We start from the raw sequence: 15684 nt of genomic DNA, 5'->3' as shown, positions 1-15684 counted from the left end.
TGTGAGGCATCGTAGAGATGTTTTCGTGGTTTGAAGCTGCTCTGCTACCTCGGAGCCTGGACGTCATGCAACCGCAGAGGGAACAATGGATCCAAAACTGTCTCAAGAAATTTTACAGGAGAATGTCAGGTCAGCAGTCTGTGACCTGAAGCCTAGTAGAGTAGTGCAACAAGGCAGTGACTAAATGTGCACAAGTAAACCAAAAAAAGGTAGAAAATTCCTATTTGGATTGGCCAAGTCAGAGTCCTGCACCCAACTGAGATGCTGTGGCAAGACCGGAAGAGGGCTGTTCAATCAAAACATCCCCGAAATATTGATGAACTGAAGCAGTCTCTTACGGTTCCAAGATTCCGTCTCTTTGTTTTGCACATTTCATAAGCAGCTACAGGAAGCATCTGCTGGAGCTTGTTGCTGCTAAAGGAGGCTCCGCAAGCTTCTAAATAAGAGAGTACTTTTACTTTATCCAGTCTGGGACTTGAGTGAGTTCCCAGTGAGCCCAATATAACATGAACAATACAACTGCTTGTGTCGTTAGTTAAGTCAGGTTGTGTTTGTCTGAGTAATCGATTCAGAAAGTAATTCCTAAGAGCTCGCAAACCTTTCTGGCAACTTTATGTAAAGCTGATTCACTGTGAATTACATGAGTGTTTATACACCAAGCATAAAGTAGTACAGGTACATGATTTACGACATTCATGCAGCTTAAACAAACAAAAACTGTCCTGTTTTGCTGCACAGATTGCAGTTTTAGATGCGCATATTGTCGATTTTAATTACAAATAATTGCATTTGTAACTAAACAAATAAAGTAATAGCTAGCTCCTCTGTTGGTTTTAGTGTGCATGAAAGATTTAGTCCCTTAAAACATGAGCAAATGGAGGAATTTGAGGTTTCCTTAGGTCAAAGCTATCAGAAAAGGTTAATGAATGTAGGCCTGACTCTCTTTTTAAAAACAGGCAAGACACAGAGAGCAAGGATGTGAAGCAAAGCCCTTGTGCTAATGAACAATAATGATGATAAGAAACCAGCTGGGGACCCTGAAAATAAATACATGCATATAGGTTGATTACAAAATTCTCAGATTAGTCTATTTTGAATTCACCACACTGTGGAAAATGTGACCGATGAGAAGTAATAATCAGGATTAATTAAAAAACGCTGTGTGTATGTTTTTCTTTCTTGTAGAAAACCATGACAGAAGAGAACTGGAGTGACCATGTGCAGGTAGCTTCAAAGTTATGCTGTAAACATGTGATGATGTGTAGAGACACGCTGAACAGTATATTGGACGTAGTCAGTAAGATATACAGGATGTGTCATGTCTAGTTGTGTTGTGTCCGTATAGTATGTGGTGGCAGGAGACCTGGAGCTGCAGGTCCACTTGGTGGAGGTGTTGGCGAAGTACTCAACTCTTGAGAAAGCCTCCCAGTGGTCACTGAAATATGACGTCCCCAGGAATCGACTTCCATGTGGGGTATGGGAAAAGCAGCAGAGTCTACCGCCTGAGCTACAGTGAGTTGGCCAAAATATGCATAAACATGTCCTATTATGCAACTTGTGGTATGCACATGCTGTACTTCTTTATACAAAGAGGAATAGCCGTCGTCGGAGTTTTCATCCCTCAAGTATTTTAGGAGTTTTGTTCTCCACATCCCCTTTCTCACACATTGCAAGTCAGTCTGGTGTCATACCGCTGACTGATTTACACTTCTTTAGCAACAGCTGCTCAACAATATCACACAAACAAAGATTTTGTCTTCAGTTGTTTCTGTTTACGCCGGTTGCGTGGGCTAGAATGTTAGAGGTTTGCAACTGAATGACGTTGACGGCTTTATATCCCTTTTTTAATCGTAAACGTGCAAACTCACAAAACGTACACGTTTCTCTCCTCCGCTCAGACAGATATGTCAGAATGATCCAGGACAAACTGAGGAGTGGGTGCCATCTCAGGCCCACTGTCAGAGGTTCTACCAGGTGCCGCTCAGCAAAGACAAGGTTCAGTTTGTCGACACACCGGAAGCTCTAAAGAGATGTCGAAGCATCGTGCTCAAGGTAGAGAAATGAAGGAACGCTGAGTTCTTGTAGGAAAGGTTTTGTGTGGATGGGCCGACACATAGGGTGCAAGTGAAAGTATTTGATGATTTTTTTATTTTGACATGTCTTATCTGTTTGCTGGTGACTTATCAACCAGTGTCTATCTCCTCTCCTAGGAAGGCGGAATCGTAGGAGTTGACATGGAGTGGCAGCCTACGTTTGGCTGTATTGCAGCTCAACAGGTTTCCCTCATCCAGCTTGCTGTTTCTGACCACGTGTTCTTATTGGACTTGTGTGCGAACGGATTCTGCCAACACCCAGAAACACTTGGTTTCATCAGAGACTTATTCTCCGAACGAAATGTCCTTAAACTGGGTTAGCAAGCGTCTTAACATACAATCGTAACGTTTTCTTCCTGTCATTGTATGTTAATCTATCAAATTAATCCAAGAATGTTCTGTTATACTTCTCTCACGTTTCTCCTTTTATTCCTATACAGGTTATGGTATGTCTGGGGATATCAAGTGTCTCGTGGCCACCTGGCACCAGTTAGTAGAGGAACCACTGAAGATGGAGGGGCTGCTTGATCTTCTTAGTATACACCAAAAGGTATTAAGCTGCTCATTCACACTTCTTTTAATTTAAATCCAGTAGTTGGTTGAGCAGAGGTTGGGGTCTAATGTTTTATAAAAATTAAGGTTCTTATTTACAGATCAAGAAAGCAGCAATCATGCTTAATATTTTACTTCTGCTTGTCCCAAACTATGGTCAAGATATGCATGATGTAGCTAAAATTCTAATCTCTGAGATGGATTGGAATGTCCAGATGGAAGCATGGGTCTCTTTACTGATAAAGTTTCCTCCTTAACTCTTGCAGAGGCTGCGTGTTGAAGGATGTGAGGAATCCTGTCCATTATATTATCGGTATTTTTAGAAAATCACAAGAGATTTCTGGATAAAACAGATGCAGGACTGTTTTAAACTAAGCCCTGCATGTTTCCTATTTTCTACATTTAACAATCAGCAAAGCTGTTTTAACTGCAGCTATGAAAAACTGTTTCATTGGAACAAATATTGAACACTCAGGCAGTGGAAAGTTTATGTCTGTGTTGTCTTGTATAGATCCTGCGCGGCAAGGCCAACCGGACCCACAATGGCCCTAAAGAGGTTCTGGTCGGAGAGGACTGTGCAGAAAAAGGCCTGAGCCTGCTGGTACAACAGGTCCTGGGGAGGCCCCTGGACAAGACGGAGCAGATGTCCAACTGGGAGAAGCGACCACTGCGCATCAGCCAAATTAGATATGCAGGTGAGATATTATGCATGCACAAGCAGACAATGACGGAGAGACAGATGGTCGCTGTTCTCTGCTCTATAGAAGCCAGAGATTATTTTGTTATCCCCTGACGAACTGCAAACCAATAAATTCGCCCCCTCTTCCTCTCTCTTTCTCTCGCTCCTTAACCTTCTTCCAGTGGCAGATGCCTACTGTTTGCTGGATGTGTACTCGGCTCTCTCCAGCAACCCAGCGAGCTTCGGACTACCGGCTGACCTGCGCAGCATCTCTTCGAGCCAATCGGAGAAGAGCAAAGACCAGAAGCGGAAGGAGAAGCAGGACAAGCAGACGAAGCAGGCGCTCAGCAAAGAGGTCGGGGGGTCAATTGCCATTTCTGCATAGCTGTATTGACACTGTTAACTTATTTTTGTTAGGTTTCCAAAGATGCCAATTTGAAGTCTAATAATGTGAAGATAAATAAATCATTGTAGCAAGTTTCCTAGAAGGACAACACAGAACAGATACCACCTAGGAAAATGGATTTTGGTCCCTCAGAAATGCAATTCTAGAATCCCAAACAAATAATTGTGAAATAAATAATCACATACATGCATTTTGGAAATTCTATAAATGAAACAATTAAAAGCTCAATTTTTACAGGAATGAAAAAGTTCCTCTTCAGAAGTCCTCTTTAAGTCATAATATAGTTGTTTTTCCCCCCGTAGACACTTATTTAACATTTATTTCATCCATATTTTGTCTTTTATTTTAAATGCCACTCCTCATGACATGGTGTTATCTCCGCCTTCTCCTCTCTCGGTCACATGCCTCCCGCATCTTAAACTGGAAGGGTCAACAACTGCTGTCGCTATTAACGACTTAGCACCTGTGAGCTAAAGCAACAACAACAACGTCAGATATATTTAGAATCAGCTATCTACTGGCTGCTATAAAAAAAACACGGACACAGAAAGTAACATGTTTTATTGATGTAGCTTAGCGAGACTAAAAATGGCATACGCCTAACCGCTAATTAGCACGGCATGTTTAGGGGCTTGATTTATTACCCAGCAACAAAGTACAAAGCTGAGCATGCTGACATAAAATAGACAGAGCAATAAAATAAAAGTGTTATCCAATAAAACGTCTTGTTATCAAATGAACGATAAAAAATAATGAGTTTAATTTAAACACTTTGGTTTTATTTAACTCATTGTTGGTTAATTTCTATACTTAATTTATTTATATCGTTGTTTGTTTTTACTTTTTTCTTTAATTTATTTAATACTGAACATATTTTTACTGATTGACCTGAACTTGACATGTTGGTGTTTGACTCCTGAATAGGTGTGATGTTTTCCTCCTGTTTGATCTACACATTGTTATTTCCCTTTGTTATAAACATTTCTGTGCGGAAAAAAAAATCCTGTGAGGACTTAGGAACAAACAAGGAACCTGAGGAAACAGGCAGGTAGCTTCAGGAGGGCCTTTGTATCAGAAATGTATTATAATTAGAGGAGGAGAAGAAGCAAGTGGGACAGTATGGATGAGATTTGTTTTCTTTCATTCGCCAATTTTTAATTTGACTTTAAAGCATTCAGTCTTCTAAACATTGGTGGGTTTTTTAAAAATTTGTATTCAGCTTCAGAACCTGCACTCATGAACTCGAACCAGCCTTTTCTTCATTAAAGTGCTAATTTAATTTGTTAATTCTTAGTTTGTATGACAAGTGAATGAATACAGAGAACCTCTGACTCAAGAACCAGGGTTTGAGCATCCAGCCTGCAGGGAGGGACAATACGCATTTGACCAAGACACTTCAGCAGTTCCTATCAGCTCCAGGGGTGCAGTTGTATAACTCACCCTGTGCTTTGACCTCCCTGAACTGTGGTGCAAGTGAAAAGAAAATCCCCCTATGGGGATCAGTTAAGTATCACTTTATTGTCTCTGTCCATTTAGGAATGTCAGGGGGCTCAAAGGGCCAGTCCCCCTCGTTCTGACACAGAGAAAGGCCTCCTGTGTGGCGAGAAGCCCTCAGAAGATTCCCCCCCTCTGCCCCCGCAGCAGTTGCGGGTGGTGTGTGACAACATGCTGCAGGGACTCGGGAGGTACCTGCGCTGTTTGGGAGTCGACGTGGTCATGCTGGAGAATAACGATGATCACAGAGTAGCAGCCAAGGTTAGTTAGTAGTTCATCTAGAAAACACACAGACTTACATACATACAAAGTTAACCAAAGTATAAAAGTTGTCTTGATAATAAAATATTAGTAGTCTGTAAAAATCCAAGTTGTAGGATTCTCCATACCAGAAATACTAAATCAGTCTTATGCATTGATTTCAATTGAAGATTTTTGTTCAAAAAATGCTGCACACAGTGTGCTTTTACTCAAACATACAAAGCTATATGTTGATGGACCAACACATGCTGCTTAAACTAATGTTAACACAGGCTAACATTAGCTCACACAAGCTAATGTTAGCCTCCTGTGTTAACACTGTGTCTGGAGTATTGCTGAAGCAGATTCCAGTTGTCAGAATCTACAGTGTTTTGATGTCATTTTATGAATATACAGTTAAAACAGCTGAATCTCTTTTATTATGAATTCTGTGCACAGATCTGAATGCCTGTTTTTGAGGTGCTTTAATAAGTTTGAGTCTTTTCTTGTCTGTTTTTGTTAGAAACGCTGTGTGACACTATTTTTTGTTCACTGACTTTTGGTTGTCTATAACTTTCCCCTGATCCTGCCACTCAAACGCTATACATCTCCATAGTTGACTCAAGTGTGTTTTTCCCCCCAGAAAGTCTCACCAGACCTGTTGCACTATTTTATTTTATTTTTTTAAATGTAATTCAGAACTTTGGCATCAACATAGCGTCAGCTACGTTCTGAAGAATTGGTTCTTGTGACTTCCCTAAAAAGTACTACATGACCATCAATAGATAGCCACCAACACCAGCGATCCGTTAATTTAATGTGTTTTTTCCCCTTGTGTGTATTTCAGTTAGCACAAGCTGAAGGCCGCGTCATACTCACGTGTGGACAGCCGTTCCAAACTGTAAGTACAACTGAACTCAGTCGCAAATTTAAAATCTGTGAAGTAAACATGCATTTTGTATGTTTGCTTTTGTGTGTGTGTCCTGATTTGCTAGTATACATCAGCTGTCCCTGTCTCCCTGTATAGTTACGTTCCCAGGTCGGCGAGGGTCGCTGTCTGTCCCTAGACTGCTCAGAAAAGGCCAGAGACCAGGCAGTTCGAGTCCTCAAACACTTCAACATCCAGCCCACACCCAGCGATATATTCAGCCGCTGTCAGGTATTTCTGTGTGGAAGTGTTTTTATATGGCGTACTGAAGTCCACCCTGGTACATGTCACCTCTGTGTTTTTGTATTTTGGCTTCTACACAACTTTCAGCTTTAGTTCCCACATCAGAAAGAAGTACAAGTGACATAAACACCTACAAAGTATTTCTTGTTTTGAAAAATTGCTGAAGTTCCTTATTTACAGGGCTTGTGGTGGCTGTAGCACATTGTCCCATATAGAGTGAAAGCGGAAGAAATTAATATATGATAGTGGGAACGCTGCACCGTGAGAAAATGTCATGTTCGTAGTGTTGTGAGTGGGGCAGCAGGGGAAGGTTTGAGCCTTGATGAGACAGAAGCTGGTGCAAGAGGTGAAGCTACACATGAACTGCATGAAGTTTGTCACCTCTACGTGCAGCGTTGGCTCTGAAACCACACGAGGAGCAGGAGCAGGATTTTCTAAAGTATTGCCCAGGGGGAGAGAATGACAGACTTTTCGTCTCTGCTTCTTGGAGTCTTGTTTATGAGTCAGATTAAGATGGAGTGTGAAATTGGCACGCAGATTGCTATGGCACTGACAGCAATGTGGGTGTTGTACCAGATTGTTGTGGCGGGTGAGATACGAGGGGGGCCAAATGAGTTTCTTTGGCAGTGTATCGGAGCTCAAGTTGAACCAAGTTGTACTTTCATGTTGGAAGTAGCCAGTTTAGACCGTTTGAGTATCTAATTAGTATCCCTCCTGGTTGCCTCCCTGTGGAGGTATTCTGGGCATGTCCACATGGGGGGAGACCCTGGGGCAGACCCAGGAGACTCCGAAAGGGATTGCATATCCCATCTGGCCTTGGAATGCCTCGGGTCCCCCAGCAGGAGCTGGAGGATGTGGTGGGGAAGGAGGACGTCTAGGTTACATTGTTTAGCCTGCGGCCACCACAGCCTCGACCTGTACAGGTGGTTGGAAAAGCAGGCGTAGATGGATGGATGACAACATGCAGGGAAGAGGTGGAGGAGAGTGAAGTATGAGGGAGTTTGAAGATTTGATTTAATCACTGGGCAGTTAAACCTCAAGGAGAAAAAACAAAACTGGATGTGTTTTCATCTGTGTGCTTCCTGGAAAACCTCTAAGTATCCTGTTCCTCATTCTTTAGAAACACTCCTGAGCTGTGTATGGAAACACATGAAAGAGCCACGCACCTTCATCAAACAGATTCCTATTTGGTCATGTTTGAGGTGGAAAATAAGTGTGTTAAGCGGTTGCTATCAATAACTGTGTGTGATTTACGGTACCTGACCTGTAGAGTCTCTCCGTGGGTGGCTGTTTAGGAAGACTGTGTTTACTACGACGGCTGTGTTTGTGTTTGTGTGTGTGTGTGTGGTGGTGACTGGGAGGGGATTCTTTGCAGGACTGCTTCTAAACTTGGGTGTTCTAGTCTACTCTTAGTAGGGGGGCCCAAATGTGTCGAGATACATCACCCGCTGCTTTTTTTTTTCCGACACAAAATGTTACAAACCCGGACCACCTTGATGCTACCTCAAACGACACGTGCACACCCACAAAAAAAAACTCCAGCAGCCAAATGGTCATCCACCTACGCGCCCTATTTATTGGTCGCTCCAGATGCCACTTCAAGGGAAGCTATTTCGATATATGACGGCTTAAGAAAGGCCAAATGTGACCTCCAAAAAAAAAAAAAAAAAAGTGGTTCTGCATCACTGGTCACAGCTCTGGCACAGATCTTTAGCAGCAGTTTGGACAGCAAACCTGAGCAAACATTTGTCCTATGATGGTGTAAATCCTCAAACAGGGCATAACTCTCGCTCTTATCCAAATGTTCTTAAGAGATCTACTACAACTTGATATTGGTTAATCCATGCTAGTTTCCTCTAATAACATGTTTTCAATATTTTTATCCAAAAAAGCAAACGCATCAAAATGTTATCGCCGTGAACGTAAAGCAGTTTCAAGGCATTTTTTGTTTTTATTTGCATTTTTATGCTGCTTTCTGTGCAATTTTGTCATTTGACTGTAGATCACTAACAGGTGTGCAGAATTTTATTTTATTTTTTACAGAATCTACTTCGAGCAACAGGTTTATTTTTGGGGATTTTTTAATTGGGACACGTAAAATAAAGTGATTTTCATGAAATATCAAGATTTCATGAAGATTTCTGATCCAACCATATGAAAAATGAGCAATTCAAGAATCTTTGGAAAGTTAAAAATCCATTTTTTGGCTGTTTTTATAGTTTCAGGATCTCATAAATAATAACATTTTGGCAATTTCTTTATAGTTATTTTTGTATAATCAGACAACATGCCTTTAAAACCCACTCAGAGGGTTACGTGATACAATAAATTTAGATTTTGATAAGACTGAAGGTTCATATAATTCAGTATGTAGTTATTTTACCCATTACTGTTATGTGAATATTTAAATATTTTACTGAGGTCGAGCGTTGCAGTGTGTGTGTTACAGAGAGAGCCGGAGAGTTTAACCCTGGGGGCTGCTCCATGGCCCACCCAGGCAAAGTTAACCCCTTTGTTATCTGATTGTAAAGCTCTCTGATTAGCAATGGATGGGTTAGTTTCTCTCCCTTTGTCTCTCTGTGTCTCTCTGTCACTCACATACACCACTGATGAATGTCACAGGGAAAGAGAAGTTTTTTTTAGATTGGAAAAAAAAAAAAAAGACAGAAGAGATTAAGCAAAGATTTTGCATGTGTGAACATGTAAAGATTGTGCAGGGAAAGGGTTAATGTTTGTCTCTGCGTATCAATAGGCCACACAGAGATTTTAGAGGCAGAGGAATGTGTGTCCACCATGGAGACCCCAAGAGAGACGCAGAAAGGCTTCTTGTGTATGTGTGCTCGTCTGCATAGTTGTGCAATGAAGAAATTCTGCATCACTTTTTTTTTTTATTATTTCAATTTGTTGTGTATGGGTTTATCTGCAAGTCATCATCAGTCATCATCATCTTCTCATCAGATTCTGACTCCACAGAGTTGTGTTCCTTGTTACAAGTGAACTGAACTAAATACTAAACTGTGTGTTCAGTTCGAAAAAGATAAAATCATGTTAATTGAAACTCATGTTTGTTTGGAGGAGAACTAAATTTTGTCATGTATTTGTATAAAGACCCATGTAGGACTGGATATTTCAAACTAGTTTAGACTGTTAGTGCTGTGGTGTGTGGCATCGGTCCACGATATATATAAAAAAAAAAAAAGTAATTGAATTTTTTTTAAAAACAATAGCAGAGGTTTACCACACAGGATTTTCCGCTGCGTGTGTTTGATATGGTCTGAATCTGTTTCATTTCTTCAGAAGTCTGCAGCACATTAGAGCCGCTGTAATGTTAAGCTGCACTTTATAGTTTTGAGTTTAGAAGAATATATCTTTTCTCCGTGAAGAAACGCAGCGTTTAACTGTAGCAGTCCTTGAATTTCATCTGCGTCGGATTCCAGCATGGGATTTTCTTGGAGGGTGGAGTTGGTGATTGGTCCATTACGGTTTCCTTATTCAGCTATATCCTATCCCAACCACTAATTCCTGCTGCGCCTATACTTCCCATGCACACAAACACACACACACACAAACTTCCGTTGGGTCGCGCAGTTCCATCAGATGTGCCATACAGGCCTTTTATAGACATGTTGAGATAGCGGAGATTGCCTGAGCGATAGATGTGAAACCGAGCAAAGACACACACACACACACACATACAGTGATACACAGTCAAAACCCCAAACTGACAAACATGCGCTAACATTGCATGCATGCAGACACCTCAGCACCTTCAAACACACACACACACAGCGGCTAAGAGCGCATAGACTCGGTCGCAGATGCATTCAGTCGCAGCCGAAACACTGGTTCCCACGCACCAGACTACTGGGGAAGTGAAAACAAGAGCAACAGGAACCGCCACACTGTGAGAGGGAGGGGTGGGAGAGAGGAAGGGGGGGTAATGGAGAGGAAAAGGAGAGGGAGGGAGGGAGGGAAGGAGAGAGAGAGAGAGAAGTGAGAGCAGAGGTGATGGAAAGGGAGGTTAAAAAAAAAAAAAAAAGATGAGAGAGGCAACTGCAGCGAGTGAGAAAGAGCAGGTGAAGTCGGCGTCGATGGGGAGACGGACACGAAGCAGCCGAAGTGCCAGTTTGTGCACAAAGTGAGACGAGCGAGGAAGAGAGAGTGAAGGAGGGGTAGCGGAGAGCAAGGCGATAGAAAGACTCGTTGTCTGTGCTTTGATCTACAAAGAGAGCCGCGGGCTGAGAAACAGGAGGAATGTGAGAGGTTGAGACACGTTTAATGTTAAACTTCGCTGGCTGTGCGTGAGTGCATGAGTGAAATGGGGTTAATCGGAGTCTGGATCGGCGCATCCAGTAGAAAACAGAGGATACATTTTACAGACTCTCGCACCTACAAATGAGGCAGAGCATTTGTTAGATGTGCGCCAAGCTGTGAAATCCAAACCTGCAGGTTTTTTGCGAAATTTAAAACCCGCGTGTGGGTCTTCGCCTCCACGCATGCACCGCTCTTTCTGGTGACAAAACAGGGGGTCATATTTGTGTGTCCTGCCGTTTCCCACTCTCCCTCTCCTCTCCCCTCTCTGGAGACGAGAGAGGGGAGCGACGGCGAGGAGGAGACGGTGGGGAGGGGGGCATTCCATAGGCACGCCAAGACATTCCGAGGGAAACCATCCCAAATATTTCCCACTGTGTGTGGTGAGGGCTTTGCATCTCCTGTTACACACACACACACACACATGCATACAGTTTGAGAAAGTGCTAAAAGTGAAAACATGCGCTGGGAGTGAGCGTTGTTCACACGTAGCACATCACTCTTAAAATCACCCTTTTTTTAGGAAGTTATTCTGGCAGCTATGACCGATGGGCAGCCTGTATGTTCACGTCTTTTGTCTGTTTTTTTTTTTTTTTTATTTGAAAGATTTTAAGGTATGTCGATTGTTGTGTCAGTGCAAGTTTATGAATGGGCGAACAAGTCGGTCCCGACCACAAATATTAAGCAGCTTTCACTGAGCTGCTCGTCGGCTGGTGTTTGTTGTGGATGGGAACTCTTCGCTGGAATGTGAAGTTGACTCACTGAGTTCATTATTCATCTAAAATACAAAAGTGTTCCTGTGTGCTTCACCAGAAAAGCACTGGGATTTATCAAGAAGTCACTGAAAGGGGAAGCAGCAGCCCACACATAGTTGTAGGCAACACTAAACATCAGCCACATTTAAAGGTTTTCTATTTAAGGTATTTCACAGAAATGTCGGTATAAAATTAACATTAAGAATATTAGTTGATGAGTAATTTTCAGTATCGTCAAAATCATTGTCCCGATTGGCAAATGTGTTTGAACTCAGAAATAGATTAATCCAACAGATGTTTTCTTCCCAGCTGGGTTTTAATGTGCATTATGTGACACCACGTAGAGCTATCACTGTAATATCATGGTGTGTCATCATGATATAAACAATAATGAAACTATTAAAGCACAAAAATGTAATCGCAGTGTTCATTGATTATCTCAAGACGTAAATCTTTCAGTTCTTCGGGGACAAAGAATAGATGTTTGTATCTGAACTGTTATCGACGACACCTACTTTTTCTGTTCTAACACGCAACGTGCAGCATTTTGGAAGTGATGCGAAAATCCCCCAGACAGATCTTCAGCTGTCTGAGCAGACACAATAGCAGATACACATACGAACAGATAAGAAAAAAAAGATGAGCCGTCACTCACCAAGCATTTAAGAAATCAGGCCTGCTCTCTTTTCCCACAGTCAAGTTGGCCCCAGGATAGCATAGCAACGCAATGACACCTGTGTGTGTGTGTGTGTGTGTGTGTGTGTGTGTGGGTGCATGCATGTGTGTGTGGGTGCATGCATGATATGTATCTGTGTGGGTGTGTGTGTGTGTGTGTGTGTGACTGCATGCTTGTGTGAGAATATATAGTTGCTGAAATGCCACTTAGGTTTCTCTCAGCAGTCAGAGGGGAGGATGGATGTGTGTCTAGGTTGTTTTTTAAGACATTTAATTATAGATGTAGAATCGTTCCAGAGATAACAATCTGTTAAGAAGCCAGCTTTCTGTTATTTCCAGCTTTCCTGGTGATGGATCATTTTGAATGACAGTATAGGTAATTATCGGGGTGCAATTTATATAGTGGATTTGTGGTTAATGGACAGTCTGTTTACAATTTTGCATCTCATTTATCTACGCACGCACCTGCCCGTCAGCGTGCGAATCAGTTCGGGAACCGGTCATTGACCTGCCAACAACAGTTTTGTCACTGGTATAATTTTCTGTTTGTGAAACATGAGTATAAAATACAGAGACGGTTTATTAGTCTAGATAACAGCTATTCGACTGTCAGTCATGTCATTGTTTTGCGTAGTCGTCTGAAAAAGACAGAAATGTAGGTCAGGCCTGCATTGTGCCCGTTACATGATCGCACAGAGAAATCCAGGTCTCTCCTGAGGATGGAGCATGTATCTGCCAAGGAGGAAGGAGGAAGAAGGTTTGGACAGCAAACCTTTAAAAAAAAATAGAAAAAAATGCAGAATAATTGTTTAGAATATACATTTTGCTGCTTCCTCTCTCATTTTCTGACTGTCTCTGGTATGTGTTCACAGAGGAGCAGAAGAAAACATGTGCATGCAAAACACGTAGGCCTGCAGATTTAAATAAAGCACACCATCTTTTATCCATTGGCAGTTAGCCACAGTATCCCTTCATGTGCATATCGATTTTGTGTGCAAACCACCACAATCAAGCCTTCTTAGACCTTTATAAGGACACATATATGTATCCTGCAGCACTGAAGTATTGTTTAAAAAAACTCAGTTTTACGACTGACGTATCGCTTTACAGCTGGGCTTCACCTTCTCCAACCCCCCGCTCTTTTAAAATGTCCCCTCCTGAGCTCCCCAACATTTCTCTCTCCCTCTCTCTGCCTCTCTGTATCAGTTTCTCCTTCTCACCTTCTGTTTGGCCCTCTCACTTTCCATCTCCCCCCTAGCTCTCCCTCACCCAGAGTTCTCACCCTGCCTCCCTGCTCTGCTCCACTCCCAGTCTCACTCTCCGTTTCAGATTAGCCAAGGCGAGGAATCCGGTGCAGCCGGCAGCTGGAATGTCCTGTTTGTCTTGCTCTGTTTGTGTGTGTGCGTGTGTGTGTGAAGGTGGTGAGGCTGGTGCTGCTTTTTGATTTTGATGTGTTCCATTGTCTGAGAGCCAAGCTGCTTCCTGCCCCTGCTTTTTCCCCAAAAGCCTGAGAGAAACACGGAGGATAAAAAAGAGAAGCGGGGGAGAGATTGTGAGAACGCACGGGACAGTGACAGGCTGAGATGGAGAGAGAGAGGGAGGGAAGGAAGAAGGTGGAATAAGAAGGAGGAAAAAATAGCAACGGGAGATGGATAGGAAGAGACAGATGAGGCAGGAAGTGATGGAGGGATGGAAACGGGAGGAGAGAGTTGGAGAGGGAGGAAGAGAGGTGAAAAGGAAGGAGGGAGAGCTTCAATAGGGCTTTTCCTCCAAACACCAATACAATGAAGTAGTGCGTAATTTCCCATGCCCCCCCCCACCCGACTCCCCCAAACGCACACACAAATGCACACAAAGTTTCTCATAGGTGATAAAAAACTGTTTGGTATGTTTCTCTCATGCATCATTTGTGCTTCTGTGGTCTGTGTGTGGTCTGACACTGCAGACCGCACAGGCAATACAGATATGAAAGGATGAGGAATTATTTGGTGGTGGTGGTGGTGGGGGGGGGATGCGCAAAGCAGAGTGACAAAGATAAGCGAGGCGATGCAGAGGAAGAGGATGTCCGAGCAGCGAGAAACGAAAAACAAATGCAAAGTAAGAAAATGCTCGGGGAGGGGAGGGGGGAGAGAAAATAGCACAAAAATGCCATTCGGGTGCACGATGTGTATGTGGTGCATTTCCCTGTGAAAATATGGATGTGCATAAATCACTTAACATGTGTTTGTGTGCGCGAGTGGCTGGCCGGTGGAGGAGCTTTGACGTGGCAGAGCAGAGCATTCCTGCTGGGTGGTGATGTCATGAGAACTAGCTCTCCACTTGCAGACAGACAGCCCTGTTTATGTTCCCCTCCAGAGGAGAAACCACACTGTGTGTCTGAGTATGTGTGTGTGTGTGTGCGCGTGTGCGTGTGTGTGTGTGTCTCTGTCTGACTGTGTTATTGGCTCATGGGGGAGGTGGGGAAGCCAAGAGGCACTCGAGAGGGTCTACTTTCCCCTGCCGCTCAGGGAGAGGGAACCACTTACTGATGCCTTCCTCTCTAACATACACAGAGAAAGAGGAAGTTTCTCATGTTTTGCAGAGCACAGTAGCTGCACAGCCAGACTGTGCTGCTGTGAGTGATTGCCCTCTGCTTCTAAATAGTCTCCTAAGGGAGGCAGAATTCTTTGCAGTGTAATAACAAACCTTGGGTCAGCTAATGACCACAATACCACACAGAAAACCGATCTTGCGCCGTTAAAATTGCATTACTGAAGGTAAAATGTGCGAATTTCTGTAGGCAGTTATCGTCTGCCAAGATCTTGAATATATCAAACCTGCTGCAAAAGTAGGTCATAGATTTTTTTGATAAGAACAGTTGGAATAATTTTATTTTGCCTGTCAATGCAGCCGTGTAATTATCTTGTCTAGATTTTCCTGCAGATTAACCACACGTTTGGTTATATCACTAAAACTGAAATCAAATAGGTAACTTTAGAAAAATGTTATGAGAACTTCTCCCAACAATCGTGGGGTTTTTTTTCTCCCCGATAATGCTCGGTATGATCGTCTTTGTGTCTGTGGTCATGGTTTAATGGTTTCCCTTGCGATAGTGAAATGCGATCTTTGGTCCATGCAGCTTAGTGAATCGTAGATCATTCTCCCACACTCTACACGCACCACAACATAGCAAGCCATCCGAGCTCATTCTGCCTGCCGCCGCCGCACACAACCGGGGATGATAAAGAACTCTTGTCAGCCATGCTAATACCTGCCAGTGAGAAATAGCTGAGAGGTTTAGGGGTTGTTATTATCACAACTCTGTGGCA

The 15684-nt window shown here is 42.9% G+C and overlaps 1 protein-coding gene across 1 annotated transcript in view; it reads left to right on the top strand.

Annotated features, from left to right (window-relative positions):
• Positions 1–15684, top strand: part of exd3 (exonuclease 3'-5' domain containing 3) — a 43113-nt gene that overhangs the window by 9254 nt on the left and 18175 nt on the right. Inside the window, exons 10-19 of the mRNA XM_008300682.1 lie at positions 1186–1224; positions 1346–1512; positions 1899–2052; positions 2211–2409; positions 2534–2643; positions 3157–3340; positions 3507–3679; positions 5267–5485; positions 6312–6365; positions 6492–6623. Of these exons, the coding sequence (XP_008298904.1) occupies positions 1186–1224; positions 1346–1512; positions 1899–2052; positions 2211–2409; positions 2534–2643; positions 3157–3340; positions 3507–3679; positions 5267–5485; positions 6312–6365; positions 6492–6623 (1431 nt within the window). The remainder of the gene's footprint in view (positions 1–1185; positions 1225–1345; positions 1513–1898; positions 2053–2210; positions 2410–2533; positions 2644–3156; positions 3341–3506; positions 3680–5266; positions 5486–6311; positions 6366–6491; positions 6624–15684) is intronic.

The sequence above is a fragment of the Stegastes partitus genome, unplaced genomic scaffold (genome assembly GCF_000690725.1).
Source record: "Stegastes partitus isolate 25-593 unplaced genomic scaffold, Stegastes_partitus-1.0.2 Scaffold1574, whole genome shotgun sequence".
NCBI classification, from domain to species: domain Eukaryota; kingdom Metazoa; phylum Chordata; class Actinopteri; family Pomacentridae; genus Stegastes; species Stegastes partitus.
The sequence above is the reverse complement of the archived record's forward strand: the minus strand, read 5'-3'. Positions and strand labels throughout refer to the sequence as shown.